The sequence below is a fragment of the Tubulanus polymorphus genome, chromosome 1 (genome assembly GCF_964204645.1).
Source record: "Tubulanus polymorphus chromosome 1, tnTubPoly1.2, whole genome shotgun sequence".
Taxonomy (NCBI): Eukaryota; Metazoa; Nemertea; class Palaeonemertea; order Tubulaniformes; family Tubulanidae; genus Tubulanus; species Tubulanus polymorphus.
Window position 1 is genome coordinate 4,692,235 of NC_134025.1, and position 24,231 is coordinate 4,716,465.

The 24,231-nt window shown below is 38.1% G+C and overlaps 6 protein-coding genes and 1 long non-coding RNA gene across 7 annotated transcripts in view; 3 read left to right on the forward strand and 4 right to left on the reverse strand.

Annotated features, from left to right (window-relative positions):
* The window catches only part of LOC141899682 (protein PTHB1-like), a 16,662-nt gene extending 11,101 nt beyond the window's left edge, over positions 1-5,561 (forward strand). The window contains exons 13-24 of the mRNA XM_074786118.1: positions 1,831-1,907; positions 1,995-2,054; positions 2,271-2,373; positions 2,459-2,563; positions 2,689-2,829; positions 2,924-3,013; positions 3,206-3,378; positions 3,469-3,621; positions 3,711-3,893; positions 3,987-4,188; positions 4,274-4,510; positions 4,605-5,561. Coding sequence (XP_074642219.1) covers positions 1,831-1,907; positions 1,995-2,054; positions 2,271-2,373; positions 2,459-2,563; positions 2,689-2,829; positions 2,924-3,013; positions 3,206-3,378; positions 3,469-3,621; positions 3,711-3,893; positions 3,987-4,188; positions 4,274-4,510; positions 4,605-4,723 — 1,643 coding nt within the window. The 3' untranslated portion in view covers positions 4,724-5,561. The remainder of the gene's footprint in view (positions 1-1,830; positions 1,908-1,994; positions 2,055-2,270; positions 2,374-2,458; positions 2,564-2,688; positions 2,830-2,923; positions 3,014-3,205; positions 3,379-3,468; positions 3,622-3,710; positions 3,894-3,986; positions 4,189-4,273; positions 4,511-4,604) is intronic.
* LOC141899700 (ras-like GTP-binding protein rhoA) lies at positions 649-1,626 on the reverse strand. The gene is made up of 2 exons (XM_074786143.1): positions 1,558-1,626; positions 649-1,389 (listed from the first exon to the last, which is right to left on the reverse strand). Exon 2 carries the CDS (start codon positions 1,370-1,372, stop codon positions 764-766), a length of 609 nt encoding a protein of 202 aa, XP_074642244.1. The 5' UTR covers positions 1,373-1,389; positions 1,558-1,626; the 3' UTR covers positions 649-763.
* Positions 5,562-6,089: 528 nt separating the features above from the next.
* On the reverse strand, positions 6,090-6,998 carry LOC141915431 (uncharacterized). Its single transcript, XR_012620958.1, has 3 exons — positions 6,838-6,998; positions 6,562-6,695; positions 6,090-6,387 (listed from the first exon to the last, which is right to left on the reverse strand). It is a non-coding gene; the product is annotated as an uncharacterized LOC141915431 (long non-coding RNA).
* Positions 6,999-7,129: 131 nt separating this feature from the next.
* LOC141915427 (BMP-binding endothelial regulator protein-like) lies at positions 7,130-10,613 on the reverse strand. Its single transcript, XM_074806950.1, has 8 exons — positions 10,592-10,613; positions 10,033-10,115; positions 9,829-9,928; positions 9,632-9,738; positions 7,955-8,092; positions 7,577-7,730; positions 7,208-7,498; positions 7,130-7,143 (listed from the first exon to the last, which is right to left on the reverse strand). The coding sequence occupies exons 1-8, from the start codon at positions 10,611-10,613 to the stop codon at positions 7,130-7,132; spliced, it is 909 nt and encodes a 302-aa protein (XP_074663051.1).
* A 3,409-nt stretch (positions 10,614-14,022) lies between these two features.
* On the reverse strand, positions 14,023-16,107 carry LOC141906707 (neuroligin-2-like). Its single transcript, XM_074796016.1, has 2 exons — positions 14,599-16,107; positions 14,023-14,518 (listed from the first exon to the last, which is right to left on the reverse strand). Exons 1-2 carry the CDS (start codon positions 16,101-16,103, stop codon positions 14,071-14,073), a joined length of 1,953 nt encoding a protein of 650 aa, XP_074652117.1. The 5' UTR covers positions 16,104-16,107; the 3' UTR covers positions 14,023-14,070.
* Positions 16,108-16,724: 617 nt separating this feature from the next.
* On the forward strand, positions 16,725-18,004 carry LOC141915428 (putative glutathione-specific gamma-glutamylcyclotransferase 2). Its single transcript, XM_074806951.1, has 3 exons — positions 16,725-16,932; positions 17,459-17,494; positions 17,585-18,004. The coding sequence occupies exons 1-3, from the start codon at positions 16,762-16,764 to the stop codon at positions 18,002-18,004; spliced, it is 627 nt and encodes a 208-aa protein (XP_074663052.1). The 5' UTR covers positions 16,725-16,761.
* A 1,037-nt stretch (positions 18,005-19,041) lies between these two features.
* Positions 19,042-23,662, forward strand: LOC141902710 (DDB1- and CUL4-associated factor 5-like). The gene is made up of 9 exons (XM_074790555.1): positions 19,042-19,284; positions 19,815-19,961; positions 20,046-20,082; positions 20,323-20,459; positions 20,575-20,704; positions 20,966-21,179; positions 21,281-21,359; positions 21,738-21,856; positions 21,957-23,662. Exons 1-9 carry the CDS (start codon positions 19,095-19,097, stop codon positions 23,160-23,162), a joined length of 2,259 nt encoding a protein of 752 aa, XP_074646656.1. The 5' UTR covers positions 19,042-19,094; the 3' UTR covers positions 23,163-23,662.
* The last annotated feature ends 569 nt before the right edge of the window (positions 23,663-24,231 follow it).

A 24,231-nucleotide genomic window follows, 5' to 3' on the forward strand; every position in this document is an offset into this window, starting at 1 on the left:
AGAAAAGAAAACGGGGTAACTTGGGATTTTTACTCTTCATGTAGTTTTTACCATTGACAACTTTCTTCAGCGATGTTACTTGAGGAATCACCTTTATCAGCCAGTTACCATCAAATGTTGATTTCCCTGTACTATGAAGGTATCTGTTCATTTTTACGAAGGCCCCATTTCTACTGAGGAAAATTGAAAAATCACCCATGAACTTTGAATTCATGTAACTGTGGGAAACCATGATAGCATAGGGTATAAATTACAATATCATGTAGTGATTTGAATCCTGTAATTAAGAATACCCGACTTATATATCAGTTACTGTATGTTTTTCCCTTGTGTTTAGATGATGCTATAGAAACATGTAAGCTTGTTAATTGTGTGAATTAAGTGTGTTTTCGCTACTTGTGCTTTCACTCTAAACAGAATTGTGGTGTTTTATTGCCATTCTTTTCATCTTTAAATTGTTGTAGAAAGTGAACTAAGCCACTGTTTTGTGACTCAATTTTTTAAATTTCAAAACACAATGTCACGTTGGTTTATTAGCCTCAAGCGTCTCTGCCGTTATAGGCCTATACAAAAACATTTTCTTTCGTTCGACAAAAAATCTTATGACATAAAACAGGAATGCTGTACATAAGTATCACATACAAAAAAAACCGTTTAAGAAATATACCGGTATTATATTTGGTACAATATGAAAATTAAGACGTAAATACTAAGAACAGTATTGGACTAAGGATTAGATGTTTCACTATCCCTTGAGAGATATTTATAATATTTCGCATGGTTTTTGAAAGATCTGCCTTTTAGTTTTTCGAATAGCTAATTTAACAGCCATTTCGAACACCTCTTTCACTCCCTCTCTCGTCTTTGCCGAGCATTCAAAGTGTTCTTCGGCACCGATGAGTTCTTTCATTAACAGACCTTCATCTACTTTTATCGGATTTTGAAGCATTTGCTCGTTATTGGCGAATTCTATGGAATCCGCCCTCAAGTCCAGTTTGTTGCCGACAAGTATGTACGGTACATTCGGGCAGAAATGTTTGATTTCTGGTTGCCATCGTTCTTGTATATTGATCAGACTGTCGGGGCTATCGATCGAATAGCATAGTAATATAACATCGGTTTCGGGATAAGACAAAGGCCGCAGCCGATCGTAGTCATCCTGTCCTGCCGTATCCCATAAAGAGAGTTCAACTTTTTTGTTGCTTACTTCAATATCCGCAACGTACGTTTCAAATACGGTTGTCTCATATTTATCGTCGAATTCATCGCGACTGAACGCCAATAATAAACAGGTTTTACCACAAGCCCCATCACCTACAACTACCAGTTTTTTTCGCAACTTTTCCTTGATCCTAGGTTTTTTCGGTGCCATTGCTTTCTGTTCACTTGCTGAAAGAGAAATTAATGGGAGTTAATTTACGGATATTATATTAGGAATTCGATATCGAATCAAAAAATGTCATCAAAGTTATCAACTCAATCTACAAAGTAAGAAATTCTAATACGTTCAATTTACAACAAAAGATTTCTGCGTTATTCAATGAAATTCATCATTACCTTAAATTTTGGTTTTTCCACTTTCTGACTGCTCGACTGAAGTCACTGATTTAATGCACATGTCTAGTTCTCACTTTGTTTATATATTCTGTGTGATATGTTCTATATTTAGCACACTGCTATGATTGGCTAATTCAATGTAATACTGGTAGATCTGTAAATGAGTAATCTTGTCCTATATTTTTAGAAACCAGTCCTATATAAAAAAAAAAATCATGTCGCAACCATTTCCTTAATGTTCATGGTTTGAAATTGCTTAAATTGTCTTTTCAGGTTTCCGTCCAAATGTAAAATCAGAAGATGAGATTTCAATTAATATTTCAATTCCAAGTCGCCTGGATGATATCTCAGTATGTGCCTTCATTCTTTTTCTTCTGTCAGTTTTTTCGTGAAATATGAATATTGTACTACTTGAGTTCGATGATTTCGTATTGCAGAAAGCCAGTGAAGTTTTAATCATTGACGATCAAGAACAAATTCCATCCATTACTATTAAGGTAATGATTTTCAAATGAACATGTTTGCTGTGAGACCTGTAAAAAAATGTTAAAATCAACACTCATCCACCTTTCACTTATGTTTTGAAAATGTCTCATATCAATTTTATGGGATATAAACTTCTGTGTGATCCTCACAATATCAAACAAAAAACTAACATCAAGCGTCATTGATAATAAGAATGTACGCAAGTACAGTGTATTATGTCTTTCTAGGTTACAATTAAAGCTAAGAGTCATGTATCCAATGTTAATGTTGCTGTACAAGTGGCTCGGCCTCTGGCGGCAAGTCAAACTAAACAGACATTCTATTCTTTAAGTAAGTTTCTTGCTTGGTTTCAAAGAAGATTGTTATTAATCTTCTTCATTTTCCAACTCATATTTTCGGTAATTGTGATTTTTAGGTCCTAATAGCCCGTGTGAAACAAATATCTCAATATTTTTACGTCAACCCTACTTGCCTAGTGATATGGTTATGCAAGTCACTGCCACGTATCAAAATGTGTCCGGTGAGTCCACAAAATTTCTACAAAATGATTAGAAAAACCTATTGTTTATCATCTGTATATCTCCTGCTATATTTCAATATAAGTTTTAAAAATGGAGTTTTTCAATGTATATGTATCATTTTTAGGTGCACCGCGGGTGTGTCATGCCAAAGTGAGATTGCCTCTGAAATTAGTCGTCCATCCAAGTCTCCCCATAAAAGCAGCTGACTATAAATTAACTATCGATACCAACAAACCACCTGTAAATCTCAACGATTTATTCCCAGGTAGGTTTGGATTCCGATGTCAATGCTTGTATTACTGGGAAACCAACCGATCTAGTGATCGAAGATTTCATGTATGTTGTTGTGTCTTTTGTAGATCTTGTAGAAGAAGACAGTGGCGGTAATGCTATCGGCTTACAGTTTTACGGTGACTCAGTTGTTACAATTCTTGCATCGAAAACATCACGTAAGTTCATTTCACTTAAGTCAAACCTGCTTAATTGCAATAGGTTTAATCAAGATTCTGATATAATCATGATATTATGTACAGTCCATTTATACTTGATGTTTAATCTGGACCCGAAATAAGGGGTGTCTAATTCTACAATGTACATGTATTAGCAAAAATTCTAAAAGACTATCTCTGTTTGATTTGTAGAACGTTATCGCCTGCAGAGTGATAAATTTGAAGCGCTGTGGTTACCTACATATGAAATAGTCAGTCGTTTAGATATGTATCACCGGACGAGAGGTCAAGCCGACTTTAAAGCTACATTCAGCGGAAATATTCCACTGCATGAGTTCTTTGAAGTGATAGATTCACATTTTCAGGTACTGGTAATCTTTTCATTTGATTAAATGACATTTAGTCAATGATTGCTTTTTAGTTGAAAGAAACTTTTATCTATGTTACCCTTTCAGTATCGAAATAATGACCTTCAAATTAAGGATCAATTATCTCAGCGTGCTGGTCAATTTCGTGCGATTCAACGCCGCCTGCTGACCCGGTTCAAAGATAAAACTCCTGCTCCTCTGGTGAATCTAGATACATTGCTCGATGGCACGTATAAACAAGTGAGTGATTTTATCGAAACACTCGTTATTACTCTATAGAGATGTATATAGGGAATAGCTGTTATTTTCAATTGATATCTCTTTTCCAGTTATTACATATAGCCGATTTAGCCGAGGATAACAAAAAGAATCTGGAACAAATTTCGTCGGCGTTGAGCTGCACGGTTCGTCTAATCAACTTCTTGATATCATTGTGGAGACCACTGACGGATAAAGAGTTCTATATACTCGAGAGCAGTTTAACTCCACTTGTATCTGACATGAATGAACAAGTACGTATCTTCTTTTAACGGATTTGATAAACGGATGGTGTGCATTCGGCATTGTACATGTGGTAAAAATTGTTTCTGGTATGATGTTTTTAGGGTTGGGAAGAGACTGTTGATGGGGCCGTTACTCATTTATTACGAACATGCTTGGCGAAAACGAGTAAAGATCAAACTGTGAATCCGGCTCCGTTAACGATGCCGAAATCGACGGAAAAGCTCAAGAAACATATAGCGTTACTTTTTGATAAACTCGGAAAAGGACAAAAATTGAATATAGATAAATTGCCGCATGATTTAGGTGAGTTATCAATTTAAAAATTGAAGATCGAATTGAAATTCTGTCTCGACGTTTTTACGCTAATTTCTAAAACGTGTTCTCGTAGATGTAAAGCAGCCAGGTCCGGCTCCTATACTCGAGAAAATAAAACCGAGGCCAAAACCGCACGCGGAGAATGTTACAACTGAATCTATTCCGGAGGAGCCGTCGATTTTACCGAAACAAAGCGTGCTGGGAGATCTACCTCCACTGACAGCGACTGGACCAATGTTAGAATCTTCAATCATACCATCGATGAATGAAGCACCTCCCGATATACCAGGCGGTAACAAACTAAGTGAAGGTAATTGTAATATCCCCCAGAAAATTATCTGATCACAATATTGTGTATTATATATGAAATGATGATTATATCAACGACACCATTTCGTTTCTAGGATTTTTGGAATTGAAAAAACAGCAAGATTTAAGACATAAAATCCCGGATTTGGATGACCTAGCGCCAAACAACAGGCAGCGTTTGAATGGGACAAATAATGGAGAATATTCTGTTTAATGCGGAGAAGCTGGTGAAACCAGTGAAACTCACTAAAATATACCAATTGTGAATTCATTAAATATAATGTATTGTGTATGTGATAGTGCGTTGAAATTTCAATGGCTCACCCCCGAGAACATTTCAGCATTGTGTAATGATAGTGTGAACACCTGATATTATATTTCCTTCAGTCATGATAGATATAAAGAGTAGGACTATCTGTGCGTCTACATGATACTGTGGTCAATGTTTTAAAAAATGCCGTAGTTGTCTGATTCATGAGGTACTTACGTAGTAGATGGAAGTGAGGGTGTTGCTGTTCCATCCATGAACTGTGAAATCTCAATTTCAGTTTTGTTTATAATTGTTGTATGAAGTGATTTACGATGTTTATTACTGCTGCACACATGACATTTAACCTGATCGAACCTGCTTATTCTACCGGTGGATCATCGTTTTTGATCTAATGTCTATCAAATTGGAGTTAAGTCAATTCCGCATAATTCGGATCAATTTTAGAATCTGGATATTACCGGTATGTATGTCCATACATAAATGTACGTAAAATATAAAGTTGAATCTTGTTTTCTTATGAACTGGATGAATTCTGTTGGTTCCAAATGATCCGAATTAAGCGGCTTCTACTGCTCAGTTAAGAGCATCGGGATTAATTCCTTGGTTTTCCTGTGATCCGGATTAAGTGAGCTAGATCGACTTGTTATACTGATTGTCTAGTTGATGTGATTATCATTCTGTGTGAAAAATGTGTGCGTTGCATTCTGTTTATGTCAATACACTTTGACTTAGCACGGTTGTAAAATCATCTATAGATAAATATTTATTTGTATATAATAAAAAAGTGATAATGTATATTCGTATTTTGTGTCTTTTCTTTGATTAAATGTACATGGATTGTAGCAAGTCTAATATGTGCTACTCTTGGAGGAACTTTGTTGAATCCTGATTTATGCTTTGATGTCTATGATGGGTGCAATTCACCAAAAGTGCGTCTTTTTCCGCACCAAAAGTGCTGGAAAGTGCTTGCTTTTGCCCCATACCACTGCAATCTCCCAAGGATTCATTGTGGGATTGTCGAAGAATAGTTTTGGAGTCCTGGATTTTGGTTATGCACTGTGGAGTCCTCTTGATTTTGGTTATGCACTGTGAATGATGTATCTATCTCTACTGCGACCTTTGCGGTAAGAAGATTAGCGCTTGACTGTCTTGAGGCGCTGATAGTCATGTCCCCTTCAGAATGATAGATGGAGTCGAATAGAATTAGATCTATAAGTTTTATAAATAAGTAACATTTTATTTACAAACACGAATAAACAGTCTAACAAATAAAAAGTCTTACTACATTTTCTAACATGGAGGTTCGATGTTTTCTTAGATTTTTGAAATCCCTGAGATCAATGGAATAGAACTAAACTAGATCGACTATTCGATGTATCTTCTGCCCTTGAAAGGAGTCTAATCTAGAGGCTCGTTTAACAACGTATTCTCGTAATTTGGACATTTAGTATGTGGGATACAAACATTATTATGTTCCACTAGATCTTTCGGGCACTGACAGCCTGGTTGACAAGGTCCATTGCATTTCTTTGACAACAGACTGTCGCATGTCCTGCGACACGGTGGACCACACGTGTCAAAATATCCTCCCACGGCACATTTAGTCGCTGAAAAAGAAATAGTATCTAATGAGAATTTCAAGAAATTTAATCTAGTCTAAACAATGTTGCCAGGTCATTGAAATGTTTGATACACAAATTCTGCACTTTACAGGTTCGAATATTTGTTATGGAATCTTTCTCATTTACATACAATAAAGATATGAATGATAATTAACTCACATCCGCACAATCTTGGAGTTCTCCAGTTCGATACGGACAGACCTTCAGAAAGACAAGTCCTCTCAAATGCATGAATGGCCTCGCATGAACATACGTGTTTCTTTGGGCAGTCGCATACATCAATAACGCATGATCTGTAACAAAAAAAAAAACATGCAAATGAAAAGATAATCATCCTTATGTTCGATTCCTCGAAACAATATTAAACAATCTTTTGATATTTCCCGAACTTGCGTTTAGACAGAGATGAATCTATCGCGTGTTTTAGAAACCTACTTGTAATACGGTTTCACATCTAGCTGTTGTCGACAATCTTTGAAAGCTGGTCCGTGGAGAATACTGCATTCGTGATGGGCAAGAAGTTTTGACGAGAACGAATTCTTACACGGAGATTGCTTTTTCTTGGACCTTTTATCACAAGAGCGCTCGTCACCTATTCTCCAAGATTCACCGAACGCGTTGGCGTCTGTGTAAAGTTGCTTGTTTTTGCCGGTAAAATCGTCTGATTTATCGCCGTTGAAATTTCCACACAACCCACAAAGATAGTTCTTGTAGCTCACCGGAACGCTCACCTCCAGGTAACTATCACCGTCCCATATTACTTTTATCCCCGTTACTAATGTTACAACTACGAAATTGCCTTTACTTTCGATTGCCAAAAGATCTCGAATTTCGTGTGGAAGTTTCACGCGTTTTTTGTCGACTCGTACCTTAAGTTTCGGTCTCAACATCACCCGCACTCCGTGAAATAGAACAGTGGCTTGTTTAGTCCACGCGTACGTCGCTGAACGACGGGCGTGGTTTTTCACTCGTATCTGAAATGTTTTGTCGTAACAGGTGCGTGTTAGAACGTATCGACAAACTCCTTGAAAGTTATAGATTTTCCCGTCGAAAGTTCTATAATGGGGATCCCCAAAAACAGTGCATATCGAATTTCCTGAAATTATTTTCAAAAAGAACTGTGATTACGTTAACATTTTTCATTCATTACGGCCACTTCGAAGGGTAGGCTTACTTTCGACGCATCGCGGACAACATTCCCCTGGTATCATCTTTAACTCGAAGTTACGAGGACATTTGTATTTCTGACACTGGATCATGCTACAGCTCATAACTCCGTTGTTACAATTGCACTCGTAACACAGACCACGACTCCATCTTTCCCCGTGCTGAAAAAGGATCGGCGTTGAATGTTCACACGAAATGTATTTCCCGTGTTAAATTTAGCGCGTCGGCCAAGCCCATTTGGCACCGAAAGGTAAGCCATAAGTCTGGCGTACAGGCCAAATTTCGCCCGGGTCAAAGAATAAAAAAAAACTAATTGAAATTCCTAATATATTTTCGTACGCTCATCCGGTGCGGTATTTTGTTTCTGGTGGTGGCGATTTCATACCTTGTACGATTTCCCGTTGTTCCTACATTTCTTTCTTGGTTTACACCGATTACAGCAAACACCAGCAGTAACGATCACATCTTTAACGTGGCAGTCTAAAACTGGACATGTCTTTCGTTCGCATATAACGGTGCCTTCCTGAACATATATATATATATATAAAGTATGAAGTCGTGAAGCAATCTAGAAGTTATGAATTTTATGATATTTGTGTATGACCGCAGTTATGAAGCGCTTTTCCGAGAGATATGATACGTACATTGAGTCCGTGATTCAAATGTATTCCGTTATTCAAACTAATTTTTACTTAATTCATCAGTAGCAATCACGACATTTACTTTGTTAAACATTTACACGCGAATCTACTGATTATACAAATTATCTTATGTTTTATAGGACGATTCTGTAGTATTATTGTATTATATACGCATTTCATCTAGTTGAAAATCTTAATGCTGTTAAGGGCCCTCCTCATCCACTTAATGGCGACTTGTCTCGGGTCAAACGACTCGAACAGACAAACATACTACAAATCAAAATCCAACGGCAGACACTTCGTTACCTCGTTAAGAATGAAGAATTAAAAAGAAAAAGAAATTTATTTCACTGGATTATATTTTCACGTGTATCTGCTAAGGTTAGATGACAGAACTATTTAATTGTATTACACGGGCATGGTGAACGGAAGCATACGCAATGACGCCATTTACCCCAAATAGAAGGCACCCGTTTGACTGTAGCTTGTAAAACGGCTGATCTGTCTTCATTCTCTTCACTTTCCTCTGACATCACGTCAGACACCCAAACATTCATAATCAAACATATCAGCATTAACAAACATAAAGCCCTCATTTTTCCTACAAAGAAGGAAGATAATATGGCCGATCGTGTAATCAACGGTGTTGAGGCAAATAGCATCGTATTGACTCTATCTATTTAGAATTTGAAAATGCATTCACATCAAACTAATAATTAATAACGGTACTATAATAACGATGTTTTAGAATGATTCACTTCATACAATACAGCTAAACTATATTTCAGAGAACTTACCCGATGTTATCGGTGCGTTTATTCGCTGAAGAAGGAATAATCTTCGCTGTGTTTCGGCCGGTCTATTTGTATTTCACGTTTGTTTCACCGCGTCTTAAAACTCAATAACTCAACGAGAATGAAGCTTTCGGAAATATCACCAATCGGATAGTACCTCGCATTGCGAAAGGTTTCGTAGATAGTTTATTTTGAACGAAAATGAATTTATCATGGAATTATGAGATTTTTCGCTTCGACAATAGCAGCTCACTTGTTAATTGAATGTTTTTACAACAAAGGATTGCATGAACAAATCTAAAATTCAGAAACATGTGTTGAATAATCCATTTGCAGGTGTCCAAATAGCACTTAAGCCTTGACCAAAACAGTTTGTCAAACAGATTTACTCATACAAGCGATGGTCTTACCAATGTTAATTTGTGGCCTGCATCAGTGTGGTTTGAGGGATATCGCGTGACAAAAGTTTTAGATTTGTGTTTTGTTGGTTTCGGTAAAAGTAGGCGACTCGCACTGTATATATTGCGTAACAGTTGAAATGACGATGTTATGTTGATATTGTAGTTTAACGTATTAAAATATTACCGGTGAAAAACGAAATTCAGATCGTTGATTTTAAAGTTTTACCTGGCAAGAACAAGTGGTGCATATATCTGGAGTGAATGACACACTACTTGGATACACATGCGTCCCGAACAGGCAGTGTCTTTTTAAATTATACACAGTTCGACTTCCTGAAATGATAGAAAATGGCATGTTACGCACCCGATATTTATCAACTCGTCGACAGGAAAAACTTCATGAAAATATTCATATTGACAAACCTGTACACTGAGGACAGCAACTTCCTGGATTCTGTTTAATGAACTGTTTAGGACAATTGACTAGATTACAGGCTCTTTTTGTACAAGTGACTTTACCATTCTGAAAAATAATACTGACTATGATCAGATCATTGAGTTTTTCAAAACTACTCATCATTACCATTACTATGGACTCTTCGTTTTAGAATCAATAGACTCGCGTACCGTACATTCACAATGAACACATCGATCTAAAGAATACTGAAAATTCTCCCCTTCTTTGTACATCTTCTTGTCAACTTTACAACCTAGAAATAAAAGACATGGATAGTAGATCTTGATGGACACTTATTCTGTTACCTTTTTTAGATTTCATCGATATACTGACCGATGCATACCGGGCAACACTGTCCAGGTACATTCTTCGGCCGCTTACAAGTTTGATGACACCGTTGTCTAGTTTTACTGATCACGCCAGCCTTTCATACAGAAACATTCAAAAATATTTTGTTTCACACATCTAACCATTCAGGGGTTTACTGCTCAAATTTCGTCGCTGACTCATTCTTTTGCTCTCTGGTTTGGTACAATTAATGATATTTTTTTCTTTTGTAAACGTACATATAACGTAAGAAATTCCGACTGGAATTCATACGAACCAATGAATTATTCAGTTTGTTACTTTTAATCATCACCAAGAATGCAGCGGCCAAGAAGGCGAAAATAAGGGTGGTCGGAAGATACAATCGTCGACGATGACAATTTCCGTAGTATGGGAACTTACCACGCAAGTATGAATGATACATGGTTTATCGGGGTCTGTCCATTCTTGACCACTTTCATAATAAATATTTTTGTATAGACACCCTTTACAGACATCACAGCACGTGTTATTCGGCCGAGGAAACAATATCAAATGGCATCCTTCTAACCTCGGGCACGTATGCCGACTGCAAACTACTTCTTTACCCTGCAATAACGTAGATATTTTGGAAAGGACTTAGTTTCCAAAGGAAAATAGACAGAAACTATATTTCGACTTTCAAAAATTATCTAGTTCTGGTGTGGTTTATTGCAGGTTTTCATTTAATGAGTTATTTTAGGACCAATGCACGTATATTCATAAATATATATGTGTGTATATTTGATCGTGTAGACGCTCTTCATAAAAACTAAACGTCAAAAACAAGCAATCGAGACTTGAATAAGGATACTGGGATTATAGAAGTTTTTGATTTCTGATCGTCACTAGGGACGGCGCTATTGTGGGTACATTCCAGGCTGGCGACAGGTCTATGTTGGTAAATCCACTTGACATTAGAGTACTAGGTTATATTAGCGTTAGTACATGTAGGTACATATAGTAATTAGGGTAGAACAGGTAAAATATCACTTCGACTCGGAGAATATAGTCATTTAACTAATATACGACTGTGCAAATATGAAACACGCTGAGACTACAAGCTATAATCATTACAAGGTTTCAGTTTAATCATTCCATTTAAAGAGAGAAGGTAAATTCAGCTGCCTCGTAGAATTCCCTCCATGGACTTGGAAATGAAAAAAAAACTCACTTTACATTTGCATGTTATGCACGGATCATCAGATACTAAAGGAATATTCACCAGTTCACCGTCAACCTTACAGCTAGCCACAGTCCCTAAACAGAGATGATAACAGACAGGGTTTTTGCAAGTTGTATTATTCAGACAAAATACTCAGGCTTATTCACTACTAGAAGAAAAGGCTGCAGAAAGGATCTTTCTTTGAACTTTTCATTTCCACCCGGTGATATTATTCGCATCGCAGAAAGTATTTAAATCCTGCTAATGAATGTATTAGATTTAATTACGATATTGCTTCTAAATACCTTTAAGCCCTGGGTAACCCTTTTGCGGTTATTAGGGATATTCTAATAACTTGCTGCAATAACCATGGACATACACTGGTACTTGTCAATGATAAATCAGTTGATATATTGTCATATCAAACGATGCGCAACGAATTAGTCTGGTTTTAGGCCGTATCACGATAAGCTCTTTTTAATAAGTTTGGTGAAAAGTTGTCTACAGAAGTTCATCGTATTAAATCGACGAAAGCTTTAGATAGAAATAGGTTGCTAATTCGAGAATAAGGTAAAAGGGTTCATCCTCGGAAAATTCAAAAGATATGCAAATTTGAATTCATGAAAACTCTCTACCAAATGGATGTAAAGTTTACAACAGCGCCATAAACTTTCGATGCCCGGCTCGGAAGAGTCCTTACAATTTTATGAGACATTCTAATAACATAATTGATTGATGTTTGATAAATAGGGCTTCAATCAGACGATTTTATCGGAGCTGGATAATAACCCGATTGGCGACACACAGGTGCACGTATCGTCTCGTTCTATCGCGCCATCATACATTTCTAAGAAATGTTTCACCACCCACCGCTACAACATTCGGGCCATCGCGCCGGGGTGGCGATTATTAAAAATCAAACCAATATCACACTAATGAATTATGAATTGAAATCACAACCCATTTAAATCAGATGAGAAAAATGTACTTTACGACTTTCATAGGTGAACGATTTCAAAAATTTCAAATCCGTTTTCTCAAAAGTTGTATATATCATGTAGGTGCAATACTCCTTTGATTCTGATGAAAATTGCTAAATAAAAGCATAGGATAAAGTTATTTAGCTGCACTTAGCCGAACAAATACCCGGTGTTTTCTTATCACGGGACGTATCACTGTAAGCTATTCGTTTTATAATAGGCTTATCATAAAGCGCTCAATCTGTTCACGTATTAGACAAATCGATAGTTGGTCAGCCATCCAGACTAAATACTAATTGATCCGTTAGATTTTTCGAGCTCTCATTTTACAAAACGACTTTCGTCTTTATAGAGTTACTTGTTCTATGATTGCTATGAATGTGCATACTTGTGGGTGCCATAGGGAGAAATAAAAAGCGTATTACGATGTAAGCCGGAGATTTTATTGGCTTTTGATCCTTTTTCAGAGACTCTGGGTCAGCACTCGGTATACTGTAGTGGAAATCGTGTATGAAATCCAGGGCCAATCGAGGCTGGTCGCTGCAATCATGTTAAGCAATCATTTTGTAAATTTTGAATCAGGTCTAAAGCGAACGCGGCAATACGTATATACTGACTGGACTCTTCAATAATGATGGTTCATCTGAATTATTACATATTTGTAAAACCTGTTGATTAATGAGGTTGCTGCGAAGACGCCTAGAGATGTAATTATGTGTATATATTACAGGCATCAATTTTCCTTAAATCATACTATGCACGTATATGCAATCTCCATATACATTTTCAATAGGCAAATCATCGAGAGTAAGAATTACTAACGGAAATAGAAAAATCGTATTTGGGTATGGTTCAGTTCAAGCTAAATCAATTGAAATTGAGATTTCAAGTACCATTATATACATGTAATTCGAAATTCGTCCTGATTTTTTTTTCAAATGCCTATACTGTTTATTCAACGTCGGATTCAAACATGTTCGCCAACATTACCGACGACTTAATTATTGCTTCATCAGTTCATGAAGATGATTTTAAATTAATCAAACATATTTAGATAAACAGTTTTAATCGTAATCGAAAATCCGCCGATGATTTTACGGGTAAATCGGTCAGGTTAAGAGAATCAATTACTTACCTGAGATGAGTTGCATATCGGCAAATCGAATGAGACCCAAACCCCAGAAAATCACGAGATTCCGCACAAACATCGCGCTCATCTGAGGTTTTCTGATAAATTAGAGACTAACAAGTCATGTTGACGGGAGACGGGGTAGCGGAGTATTCGGTCACCAATGTATTCCCGTCACACACCCATTCTATATCATACGCCATCTGTTGTGTGTCGATTCCACCAATCACGCGATAGTTAAGTTTATTGCTCGCAAAATACATACATTTAACACTGGCTTCTCTTTTATTTCAAGTCATGACCAACGTGGTCCAAATGCTGATGACATCGACTCAGCGAGTCAAAGCATTTGATCGTTCGATCTGCGATCGTCGTTCAAAAATTGTATGATAAACATTAATGTATCGAAACTAAAAATAATCCGTTTGCATAGAATAAATGAATAGTTTATTTACTTCAATTTGTTATAATAACTTAATCGTTAACCATATCGCTACCTCTGTTTTAGTCTTCTATTTATTAACACATTGTTGGCTAATGGTTTATACAGATTTTTCAAAGAAATCTATTTACATTTCATTTCAGGAAATTACATTTCAGCTTTGGTAGATTTTTTCAAGTCCTTCACTGAACGTAAGAGACCGCAACAAATTGTGAAAAGAATTATGAACAACACAATACCGAGACCTGTTGCCAATGAAAGACCAAGGACAATTGCTTCGACTTCGACAGCCTTTAAATATGGACCATATGGGCCGCCCAGCCTTATGCCAGGGACTTTGCAAGAGGTTGATTTGGGTGGGAATTTCGTTTCAACTGCAACAGGAGATTTTTGCTTTTGCGACTGCATTTTCAGATAATCTCTCTCGAATCCGAAAATGTGTAACCATTGTGACGTGTATTCATGACGAGGTTTTGTCTGTGAATTGTGGATAACTATACCGTATTTACTGCTTCCAGACAGGTGAACGTATATCTGTCGTTTGGTGGTGAACATCGGCCATTTCCTAATGACATTGACCGGTCGATTTGGATTTCTGTAAATAAATGAATATACATTAGAATTGACGGACATTACCTGTTTACTTTATACTGATGTATATGAAATGTAAGTTACCCGGTTTTTGCAAAGTTTGTCCAGTAGATTTGAAGAATGCGAGTCATTTCGTGGTCAACAGTCCCATTGCCTGGTTTAGCCAACAACTGATTTAGTTCACCAAAAGGAGCAACCCTTGAAGTAGTGCTACATACATAATCGTACGTGTATAGATAGGAATTTTTTCTTTGTTTACCTTCAGCGTGGATAAGGGCAGTTTGCAGTGATGGGGACACGAAGTTTCTATCAGTGATCATTTGAATAGCATTTTCACGACTGATTATACCATCATCCGCGTATAGATCGGTTAATCGCTTTTTCACTGAATCGACGTCATCAGTTTCTATGCCTTTTAAGACGTATGGAATTAAAACACTATCAAAGAAATCTTTAGATGCAGTACCATTATCGATTTGACTATTGGCGGCAAGTATTTTTTCAAATATGCGCGATCCGTAAACTTCAGTGTTTGCACCAATCAGCGCATCGACCATGCCAAATAAACTTCGAGGTAAGTTGCAGTCATCTGATGATAGTTCTTCAAGTAAGTCATCGGTTAAAATATTTCCATCTACGACTGGACCCCACATTAGATCGTGGCTAGAATTGTCCATCCCATTTTGAAGCGTTGTGATGTTTTGACCTTTGAGACAGGTTATCAACGCGGCGGCACTTTCATTGCTACAGTTGAAAATATCGCCAGCTTTTCTAGCATATTTCATCGGTTCCTTGACAACTGCCCACGACGTCGAGTAGCCTCCATTGAGAGCGATTATTCTCTGAAACATTCCCTTATTAGCGTGTGTAACTGACTGATAGATAGCACTGATCGAACCAGCCGCGTTACCCATAACGGTTATACTCTTAGGATTACCACCAAACGCTTGTACGTTGTCCTTAACCCATTTGATCGCTAGTTGTTGGTCGTAAAGTCCGTAGTTTCCTTCAGAATTTAAATCGTCTGTGCTTAAAAATCCGAAAATTCCGAGCCGATAGTTCAGTGTCACGAACACAATATCGTTGTTGGCCGATATAAAACGCCCATCAATGATCGCTGATCCTCCTACAGTGAAATCACCGCCATGGATAAAGATGATAACCGGCATCATCGTCTTATCAGTTGGTGCGTAGATATTCAACGTTAGACAATCTTCACTCATCGCCAGCGTCTGAGGTACTGACGGGTCGGGGTTTCCATTCCGAGCCTGTGCAATTATCTGTTTATCTTGAACGCAAAGGTTTCCGAAGGTTTTTGCCTGAATCGTCGTTGATGACCTCGCTTTCTTCATCGGACGCGTAAATCTGATCGGAGGTTCGGCGTATGGGATTCCGAGAAATTTGTTGATCATTATACCAGATATTTGTTCATTCATTCCGGTGATATTACCCGCATACGGCGTATCAACGGTAACATCGGCTCCTTCGCAGCAGTTCCATAGTGCGTTCATTATAAGCACAAAACCAAGCAGAAAACGAGACGCCGCCATGTTGGTATCACTGACAAGGCTTCCAGTCCGCACCCACATGATCTATATGTAAACCCGAGGAAAATAGCGTTGTGCCGAATTGAAACTGGTTTTCATAGAGGTCTTGTGCGCTGTAAGCAGGCCTAACACACAAATCTAGTATTCTAGTACTGGTTGAATCTGAATTTTAAATGACCTCGCAATTCTACCTCAGCTATAGACTTGTATTATGTACGATCAAATAGAATTGTTTATTCGGGGTATTTAACATTCGATCATGACGACCTCGTGGGAAAACCTTACAATTAAATCCTTGGAGTCATCGATTACCATCTAGTTATTTCCAATCTCAATTTGCAATAAACGTTACAATGGCATGACTATAGCCAGGAAAACTAAGGAAATCATTGTGTTCAATGGCAGTTCTTACAAAAAGATATATGTTATGAGACTAGTGGTCAACGTTGTGACCAACAGCCATGTGTGGGTCTCAGGTTGGTTATCGGACTATACGCGACTTTCATCGCCAAGGTTTATAATATCTTAAAAGCGTTTTACAATGTCCTCTCAGTTTGGTTAGACCCAAGCTCAATATAGATTTTCTGAACATAGAATCAAAAATTTCAGAACAGGTTTTTATACTATATACGTGTTTTCGGGTGTTTGCGCGGTTCTCGGCCTTGTGGCAAGACAATAATGTTGATTTCGTTTCGACGAAATGGCGAGTATCAAGATTCCAAGTCTATTAGAAAGAGTTTGGATTTTTGGATATGGATCTTTGATATGGAAACCTGGGTTTCACTACGACGATAGGATGACTGGATATATTAAAGGCGTTTCCAGGAGGTTTTGGCAAAGCGATATATTGTATAGAGGAACAAAGACGAAGGTGAGTTTGATAAGAATGTTGATTTTATATATATTTGATACCTACAATAAACTTATCAAAAAAGGTGCAGGAGGCGAATTTATCTGGTCATCAGATTTGATTTTCCTAATTATAATTTGCTAGTCACGTGTAATCTAATCAAATAAGATTTGCGCAACAGGATGAATTTGACTTGTTCAAAACGGCCGACAAGAAAGTATTGCCCCAGTTTTTGAAATATCATTTCCGATGAATGAGTTTTAGTTTCTCTTTAAGTTTTCACCATCTATATTAGTTTTTCGAAAAAAATTTGTGAGTCCACCATCTTCAAATCGTATCATATCACCTCTGGATGTGATTTGATGATTTTATAAATCGATTTGAATTTGATACCGTGTTAAATCAAAGAATTAGACCAAATGAATTTTGATTATGCCAGGATAAATACGATTTTTTACTTGAAATCAAATTTAATTTGACGTGATAAATTCGCCTATAATTTCTCAATCAATCGGTTTTTGTTCAACTTCGAATATTTCTATTCCAGCCCGGAAGAGTAGCGACGCTAGTCCCCATGAAAGATGTACGTTGATCCACTATATCATAAAACGTCAAAATGTTGTTATACTTCTAGTCAGACTATCGCCCATTCAGAGTTAATGTTTTTATTCAGGGTAAAGTTTGGGGAGCTGCGTATGAAGTAGTCGGTAGAAATTTGATAAATGAAGCGGTGTCTTATTTGGACAAGAGAGAAACTGTCGGTGGCGGTTACACGATGGTTTCTACCATGTTTTACCGGTGTCCCGGAAGAAGGTGTCACCGACGGACCAGGGTACCAGCGATAGTTTATTTGGCAACGCACGGCAATCGATTTTTTACGGGACCCGAGCCAGACGATCTTATAGCCGAACGCATAATCGACGCTGAAGGCAAGTCAGGACACAACGTTGAGTACGTTATTCGTTTAGCTGAATTCATGCACAATTATTGCCCAGAACGCGATGAACATTTGCTAAGATTAGAATCTCTGATTAAAACAAAGCTTGAACTACGAGATCGTTTGAAGGCTCACACGATAGAACCCGTACGATAGTATGGCTGAGTGCACGGTTTAGTTCGATACATTTTCTAATCTTGTCGGGAGAAAAAACAGTTATAAGCATGATCTGAACATGTGACTCGGCCCCGGTTCGTGAGCAAAAAAGACAGTAGAAAATCTAGACCTATAAGTATGTTTAATTGAAAATCAATGTTGTGGGATAACTAACTTGATTTATTTAGATTTGATTTATAATATTGTAACCATGGGAATGTAAGAGTGAAAATATACTTGTGAATTTATCCTGTCAAAATCCGATTTAACTAAAATCGTATCTATCCTGGCGTCATCAAATTTGATTGGGACTATACTTTCCAAAACCATGGATTCTTAGAGTCCACGATCCAACCCGATAATATCCCTCAACTGGTCAACGCCGCACAACGTTTCGGGCTGTTGGCCTTTGAAAAAATCGTGAACGAATGAATTATTGGCAGTAACATACGGTTCTAGGGATCAACTCAAACCACGGCTGCACGGCTGGGCCACTTCGACGGGACAGGCCGGCACTGGTTTCGGTCGGTATTGTCAGGAAAAAACAATTCTTGCTGTACTGTACTTGAGAAATTTGTGGTTTGAATAAACTTCAGCGATTGGCTGACTTGGCCATCTTGTCACACCGCGGCGGCCGCGTAATTCAATGGCTGCTGACGACTTTATCTCCCGATAGCTGTCATCATAAAGCAATTCTGTTGTTTTAGTAGCAATAAAAAGCGATGAAGATCCTAATAGATCCCCAAAAAGTGGATGTATTAGGATCGTAGCTATGCTCGGCATAACCCCCCTCCTCCTGTCCCCCGGCGCCGACTACGGCACGGGACCAGCTATACCCGGCCCACTCCATTCGAGATTAAAGGTAATAAGAATGACACTAACATCTTAAAGAATGAAGGGGAAAGTTACTCATTCGCGTCAACCGCAAACGGCGCCGGTGCCATGTATAAGTCCAGGTGCCAAAAATTACACATATTTCCAATCCTTAACCGTGAATTAGGGATTCCAAACCCGGAAACGATTGATTGACCATTTTGACAAGTAATAAAAGAGATAAACCCACTAAAAACATTTTTTTACCACTGCTAAAATGTCGGAGGCAAGTCCTATTTCGTACCTGTTTCATCGACACTACAGAGACAATGCTTACTGCAATGATAGATTTTTGCGAGAAAGAATGTATCGCTGTAAGAATCTATTTAAGAAGGATTTGAAAGCACATTTTGGATGCGTGAATGCGATTGAGTTTTCCCACACCAGCGGTGAATTAATGGCTTCAGGTATGACAGAGAAGTTTTATCGGTCAGTTTTTTTCTAGCAGAAACTAAAATGGTAAATCTGTTTAAAGATTAAAGTTTGCAGCATGAAATCTCTAGTCAATAATAGTAACTAACTGTGGCTGAGGTCATCCCAACAGGGCCGCTTGTTGCGATAGCTGGTGGTCCAAAATCCAAAAGATTCGACCCAGTATCCTCGGTACCACATATAAAAAAGAATTCATCCTTTTCTATAGGTGGTACCTAGGATACAAATCTTTGACTTAAGAACCCTGGCTATTGTGAAAAGTCCCTGTGCTGGCGCTGGTCTAGTTAGTTAGCTAATCGTTGGTGGTAAGCTTTTTATAATCGAATTGGCTCATGTGGTTTGTGAAAATATCCGATCGTGAAACTAAACCACAGACAGGTTACTGACTAGCGCTGGTCATGCCTGTAACTTAACTGCGATCCCCTGGCTGGCTTATTTATGTCCAGTGGCAGTTGCAAGTCATGATTTCTTAGTTGAAATAACTTTGTGTCCTTTTATCCACCAGGTGGCGATGACAGACGTGTATTATTATGGAACGTAGAGGATGCCGTCTCGTCTAAAGTACCGACTCCCGTCGATATGAAAGGTCAACATCACAGTAATATATTTACACTCGCTTTTGACCATGAAAACAGAAGGATATTCTCTGGAGGTAAGCTATGCATATCCATCTATATACAACTGAATATTTTCTGCTCATGTAATAGATTTTTTATTAAAAGTTCTGTTATTTTAGGAAACGATGAACAAGTTGTGGTGCATGATATGTCCACGTAAGTAGAGATGATCTCACTGAATATATGATACCAACTCATAGTTAAGTGATATAAAACAGTTACTCTTGTAGAGCTGATACTATTTGCTCAGTTCAGCTTTTCCACTCTGTCATTGACAGTGGCTTTTTATAATGTCAGAAATTGGAATGAATAGTTTGCACCATTCTATTATTCTCCTAAGCAATAATTCAGCGAATGGATTTAGGAAAAAGGTCCCATATATTTTCTGTATTGTAGGCGAGAAACTGTGGATGTTTTCCTACATGAAGATGCAGTGTATGGATTAAGTACTCATCCTACTAATAATGAACTGTTTGCCAGTGCTTGTGAAGATGGTCGAATTCTGATCTACGATCTTCGGCAATCGACATCAGGTAAGTGGAGAAGTTCCTTAAATGTCCCTTTAGATAACTACGATTCACCCTCATTTCTGTTGATGCAGATTTTGGTGATATTTTTTCAACAATGTCTTTATAATTCTACTTTTAGATCCTTTTTGTTTGGCGAACTATGTATCTGCGATGCATTCGGTGATGTTCAATCCAGTCGAACCCAGACTTATCGTTACGGCTAATGCTAAAGATGGTATCGGACTATGGGATATTCGTAAACCAAAAAGGTAAAATCATCATTCAAAGTCCTTCGAGACTAGTTGCAGTCAGTGTAGTGTGTAAAAGACACTCACAATTCTATGATTTTACAAGATTTGAAAACGAAAATCAGTTACACTGAAGTTATGGGTAGAATTCGGTTACATTGTCAATATCGTTGGTCTTTTATATACATATATATGTACGAACATCAGTCTACCTTATACTTACCGGTATAATTGTATTTCATTCAACTGTTCATAACAAACTTGTTTATGCCTATTCCGTAGTTGCGTGCTTCGTTATGGAGGTGGTTTCACGCAGCAGAGCGCGATGAGCGTTCGATTCAACCGACTCGGGGACCGTATCATCAGTTTGAGGCGTCGTCTGCCGCCCGTATTGTATAGTATTCAATCTGCCGATGCTGTGTATCAGTTCGACCACACTGGATACTATAATTCCTGTACGATGAAGAGCTGCTGTTTTGCGGGAGATAAAGACCAGGTTAGTGTTCGTTCAACGGTTATCGAGCTGATTTTTAGCCTACGGTTTAAGGGTATCAAGAATACGTTTTTCATGCTCGTGGGTATTGTATGTATTTGTAGTATTTGTTGTCTGGATCGGATGATTTCAATCTCTACATGTGGCGTATCCCAGAAACCAGGGATGATGACAAATCAGAAGGTAAGTCACATATAAGAAACCATCACCTACGACTTCAAAGGTGACTTCAAAGGTGCTTCTTAATTTGAAAAAATGTCCAAAAATCCTTGACTTGAGAATTAGGCATTTGGAAATTTTTGTCTAGTTTGTAGTTGTCTGGGTAAATTACCCCTATATCAATACAGTTGGGACCTGGATTTCTTACCCTATTAGACAGTTTCCAAATTAGAGACCAAGTTGAGGTTGTGTAAAGGATAAGAATTTGCTTACAAAACCATTGAATTAATGGTTTACTGATATAAACAGTACTGATATAGGAGGAGGCTGCAGTAATGGGATATGAAAGTAATGCAGACACTCCTCAAAATTTGAGATTCCTTAACGTTTTCTTTGTTTCAGTGAAATTGATCGAAAGCGCTCATTTAGTGCTTAAAGGACACAGATCTATCGTAAATCAAGTTCGCTTCAATCCAGCTAATCATCTCATCATCTCATCTGGTGTCGAGAAAGTGATCAAGGTAGAAAACTAAGTTCATCCAACTCAATAACGATAGAGTAACTAGGCTCTTAAAATAGGGTAAAGGTATTGAAATTTGATATTTGTGATTGCTTTTTTAGGCGTGGAGCCCATTTCCTATGAATATGAGTTGCGGTGGAATAAATGACGATGATGAGGAACGAGAACGACCCGTATATTCACACGAGGAATATCTGAATTTAGTGATCGCGAACGGTCACGTTATGGAACACGATTACAGTCAGCAGTCGATTGAAGAAGATCCGAGAATGATGGCGTTCTTCGATTCGTTGGTGCAGCGCGAGTTAGAAGAGTGGGATACCGACAGTTTGAGCACGAATTCTGACGATTTTTACACGAATTACGTCGAAATGATTTCCGACGGCGAAAATTTAAGCGGATCGGAAGCCGAAATGCTTCAAGTCGGTCGTTTTCCGATACCGCTGCCGCGAACGCAGCTTTCAGAACTGATCGTGACGCGGTCTGAACCGCGGACCGGCGACCCGGAATTAGCGAGCGAACCGGTGGAACTAGTGCAAGCTGAAACAGATGATCCGCAACCAGCGGCATCGAATTCAGCATCTCCTGATAATGATGTAGATAGTCTGGCAGTGAACAATAATGAGCTAACTGAATCGGATAGCAATTCGGGCCAGCGTACAATTTCTAGTCTCATCGAAAAAAAGAGAAAGGTTTACGTCGCTCGGATGAAAAAACCGTCTCCGGCCAAAAGCATGAGCAAAAAGAAAAAACGTAAGTTGATCTTGTTGAAACGTAAAATCAGTAATCCCTCGGACTTCTCGTCGAGTGATTCGGACAGTAACGGCGAAGCGAATTCTGATTCGACTGATAATTCGAAAAGATGCGCGAAAAAAACTAGTCTCCCGCCTCTTCTGCAGACAGGACAGTCGGGTATGTCGACAAATTTATCTCGTTTGAAAATATTGCGTTCACGTGTCACGCGCGGTGAGAATGATCACGAACCTCAAGCAGGAACGAGTCGACAGTCGACGGAAACAGCCGACGAACAGCGTAAACCGGTTGCGCCCGGTAAAGCTTTCGAGACCGTTACCGTCAGACGACAGTCTAACGAAACAGACGCTACCGGTGGTGCGCCCCCTAGCGGTGAATCAAACGCCGGCGAAGACAATCGTTCGAACGATTCCGGCGTACCGGGTCAAAACGGCGAAATAACCTGGACCGAATTCAAACGTTTTAAGAATAAACTGGAGCGAGCGCGGAGAAAATATCGGCGTCAAAGTCAACAGGATCAGTCGAGCGGTGATGACGCGACCGAACCAGTTTAAATCTCTGTTTTACTCGAACTTTTCCGAGTTTTTCGAACCAATAATTTTTGTCTTGAAATTAGATGCAGTAGTGCCTGCCTAAAAACTGTGCATGTATTCGCTTATTAGTGTATTATACTAAATTCTAAATACATGTATGTATAATTATGACTATGTGACCTGTGTTGAAAATAAATCATTTAGATCTAAAATCATGAACTATGAAGTTAATTCAACCTGTTCTCTCTGCTCTAAGACATTTGAAGATGTGCTAACCTTGTTGACTTTTTCACTTGCTTCAAGTATGCTCAAATAAAATACATGGCATGCACTGGTTAACTTAGTGTATGTTTTCCTGATTTACTACAGTTGATTGTTGAATTATATGAACTATTATTAAGCAATAATCAAAGTCAAAATTCTTATACATAATTGTTTCGTACAATTTTGGGTTCAAAATTTGCGGATTAACTTTTGTTGTACAATGAAAACAATCTGCATGTTGTCGCAAAAGAAGCTTTCGTCTGAAATATAAGTATTTGATGTATATCATTTTCCATTTCGTCATTGTTTGAGGTGTAAGTCGAAATCCATTTCTTGTGTAGTGAATTCCCGATCAACAGTGGGAGTCTCATGAATTGTAATGATGGCGTGTTGATGGTGCCAACAATTTATTCTACGGTTTACACATCCATTTCATCGGCTTAAAATGAATAGATATTTCCCGATTCCATTAATTCCGAGCTTTTTTAGCTCTGGGGTGTTGTCATACATGTAATATATATGAAGGAATGAGACGTACATAGCGGAGGTATATCAAACGACTTGTTGCATGTTAAGCTTTTTCATTAACACACTACTTTATCCCTGAAAACAGCTCACGAGAAGAACAAAACAAAACCGACACAACTGAATGAAAAATCGGTAGAAATTATTTTTAATAAAAGTACTTTATTACTCATGCTGTGACGAGCAATTACAGGAGTGTATTGACACTGTGTAACAGTTACAGTGATATATGCATAAATGCATAGATTCATTTGTTCTCGTGCTCATGTTAATGATTAATCATTCTCGGTCAAAAACGATT

Coding starts and splice junctions, on each gene's coding strand:
- LOC141915428 (XM_074806951.1), top strand. CDS start 16,762: ATGGCGAGTATCAAGATTCCAAGTCTATTAGAAAGAGTTTGGATTTTT. Junction 16,933..17,458: donor ATAGAGGAACAAAGACGAAG/GTGAGTTTGATA, acceptor TTTCTATTCCAG/CCCGGAAGAGTAGCGACGCT. Junction 17,495..17,584: donor CGCTAGTCCCCATGAAAGAT/GTACGTTGATCC, acceptor GTTTTTATTCAG/GGTAAAGTTTGGGGAGCTGC.
- LOC141915427 (XM_074806950.1), bottom strand. CDS start 10,613: ATGTATCATTCATACTTGCGTG. Junction 10,116..10,591: donor GTATCATTCATACTTGCGTG/GTAAGTTCCCAT, acceptor TTTTATTTCTAG/GTTGTAAAGTTGACAAGAAG. Junction 9,739..9,828: donor TTGCTGTCCTCAGTGTACAG/GTTTGTCAATAT, acceptor CTATCATTTCAG/GAAGTCGAACTGTGTATAAT.
- LOC141902710 (XM_074790555.1), top strand. CDS start 19,095: ATGTCGGAGGCAAGTCCTATTTCGTACCTGTTTCATCGACACTACAGA. Junction 21,180..21,280: donor TTGCGGGAGATAAAGACCAG/GTTAGTGTTCGT, acceptor ATGTATTTGTAG/TATTTGTTGTCTGGATCGGA. Junction 21,857..21,956: donor GTGTCGAGAAAGTGATCAAG/GTAGAAAACTAA, acceptor TTGCTTTTTTAG/GCGTGGAGCCCATTTCCTAT.
- LOC141906707 (XM_074796016.1), bottom strand. CDS start 16,103: ATGTGGGTGCGGACTGGAAGCCTTGTCAGTGATACCAACATGGCGGCG. Junction 14,519..14,598: donor ACAAACTTTGCAAAAACCGG/GTAACTTACATT, acceptor ATTTATTTACAG/AAATCCAAATCGACCGGTCA.
- LOC141899700 (XM_074786143.1), bottom strand. CDS start 1,372: ATGGCACCGAAAAAACCTAGGATCAAGGAAAAGTTGCGAAAAAAACTG.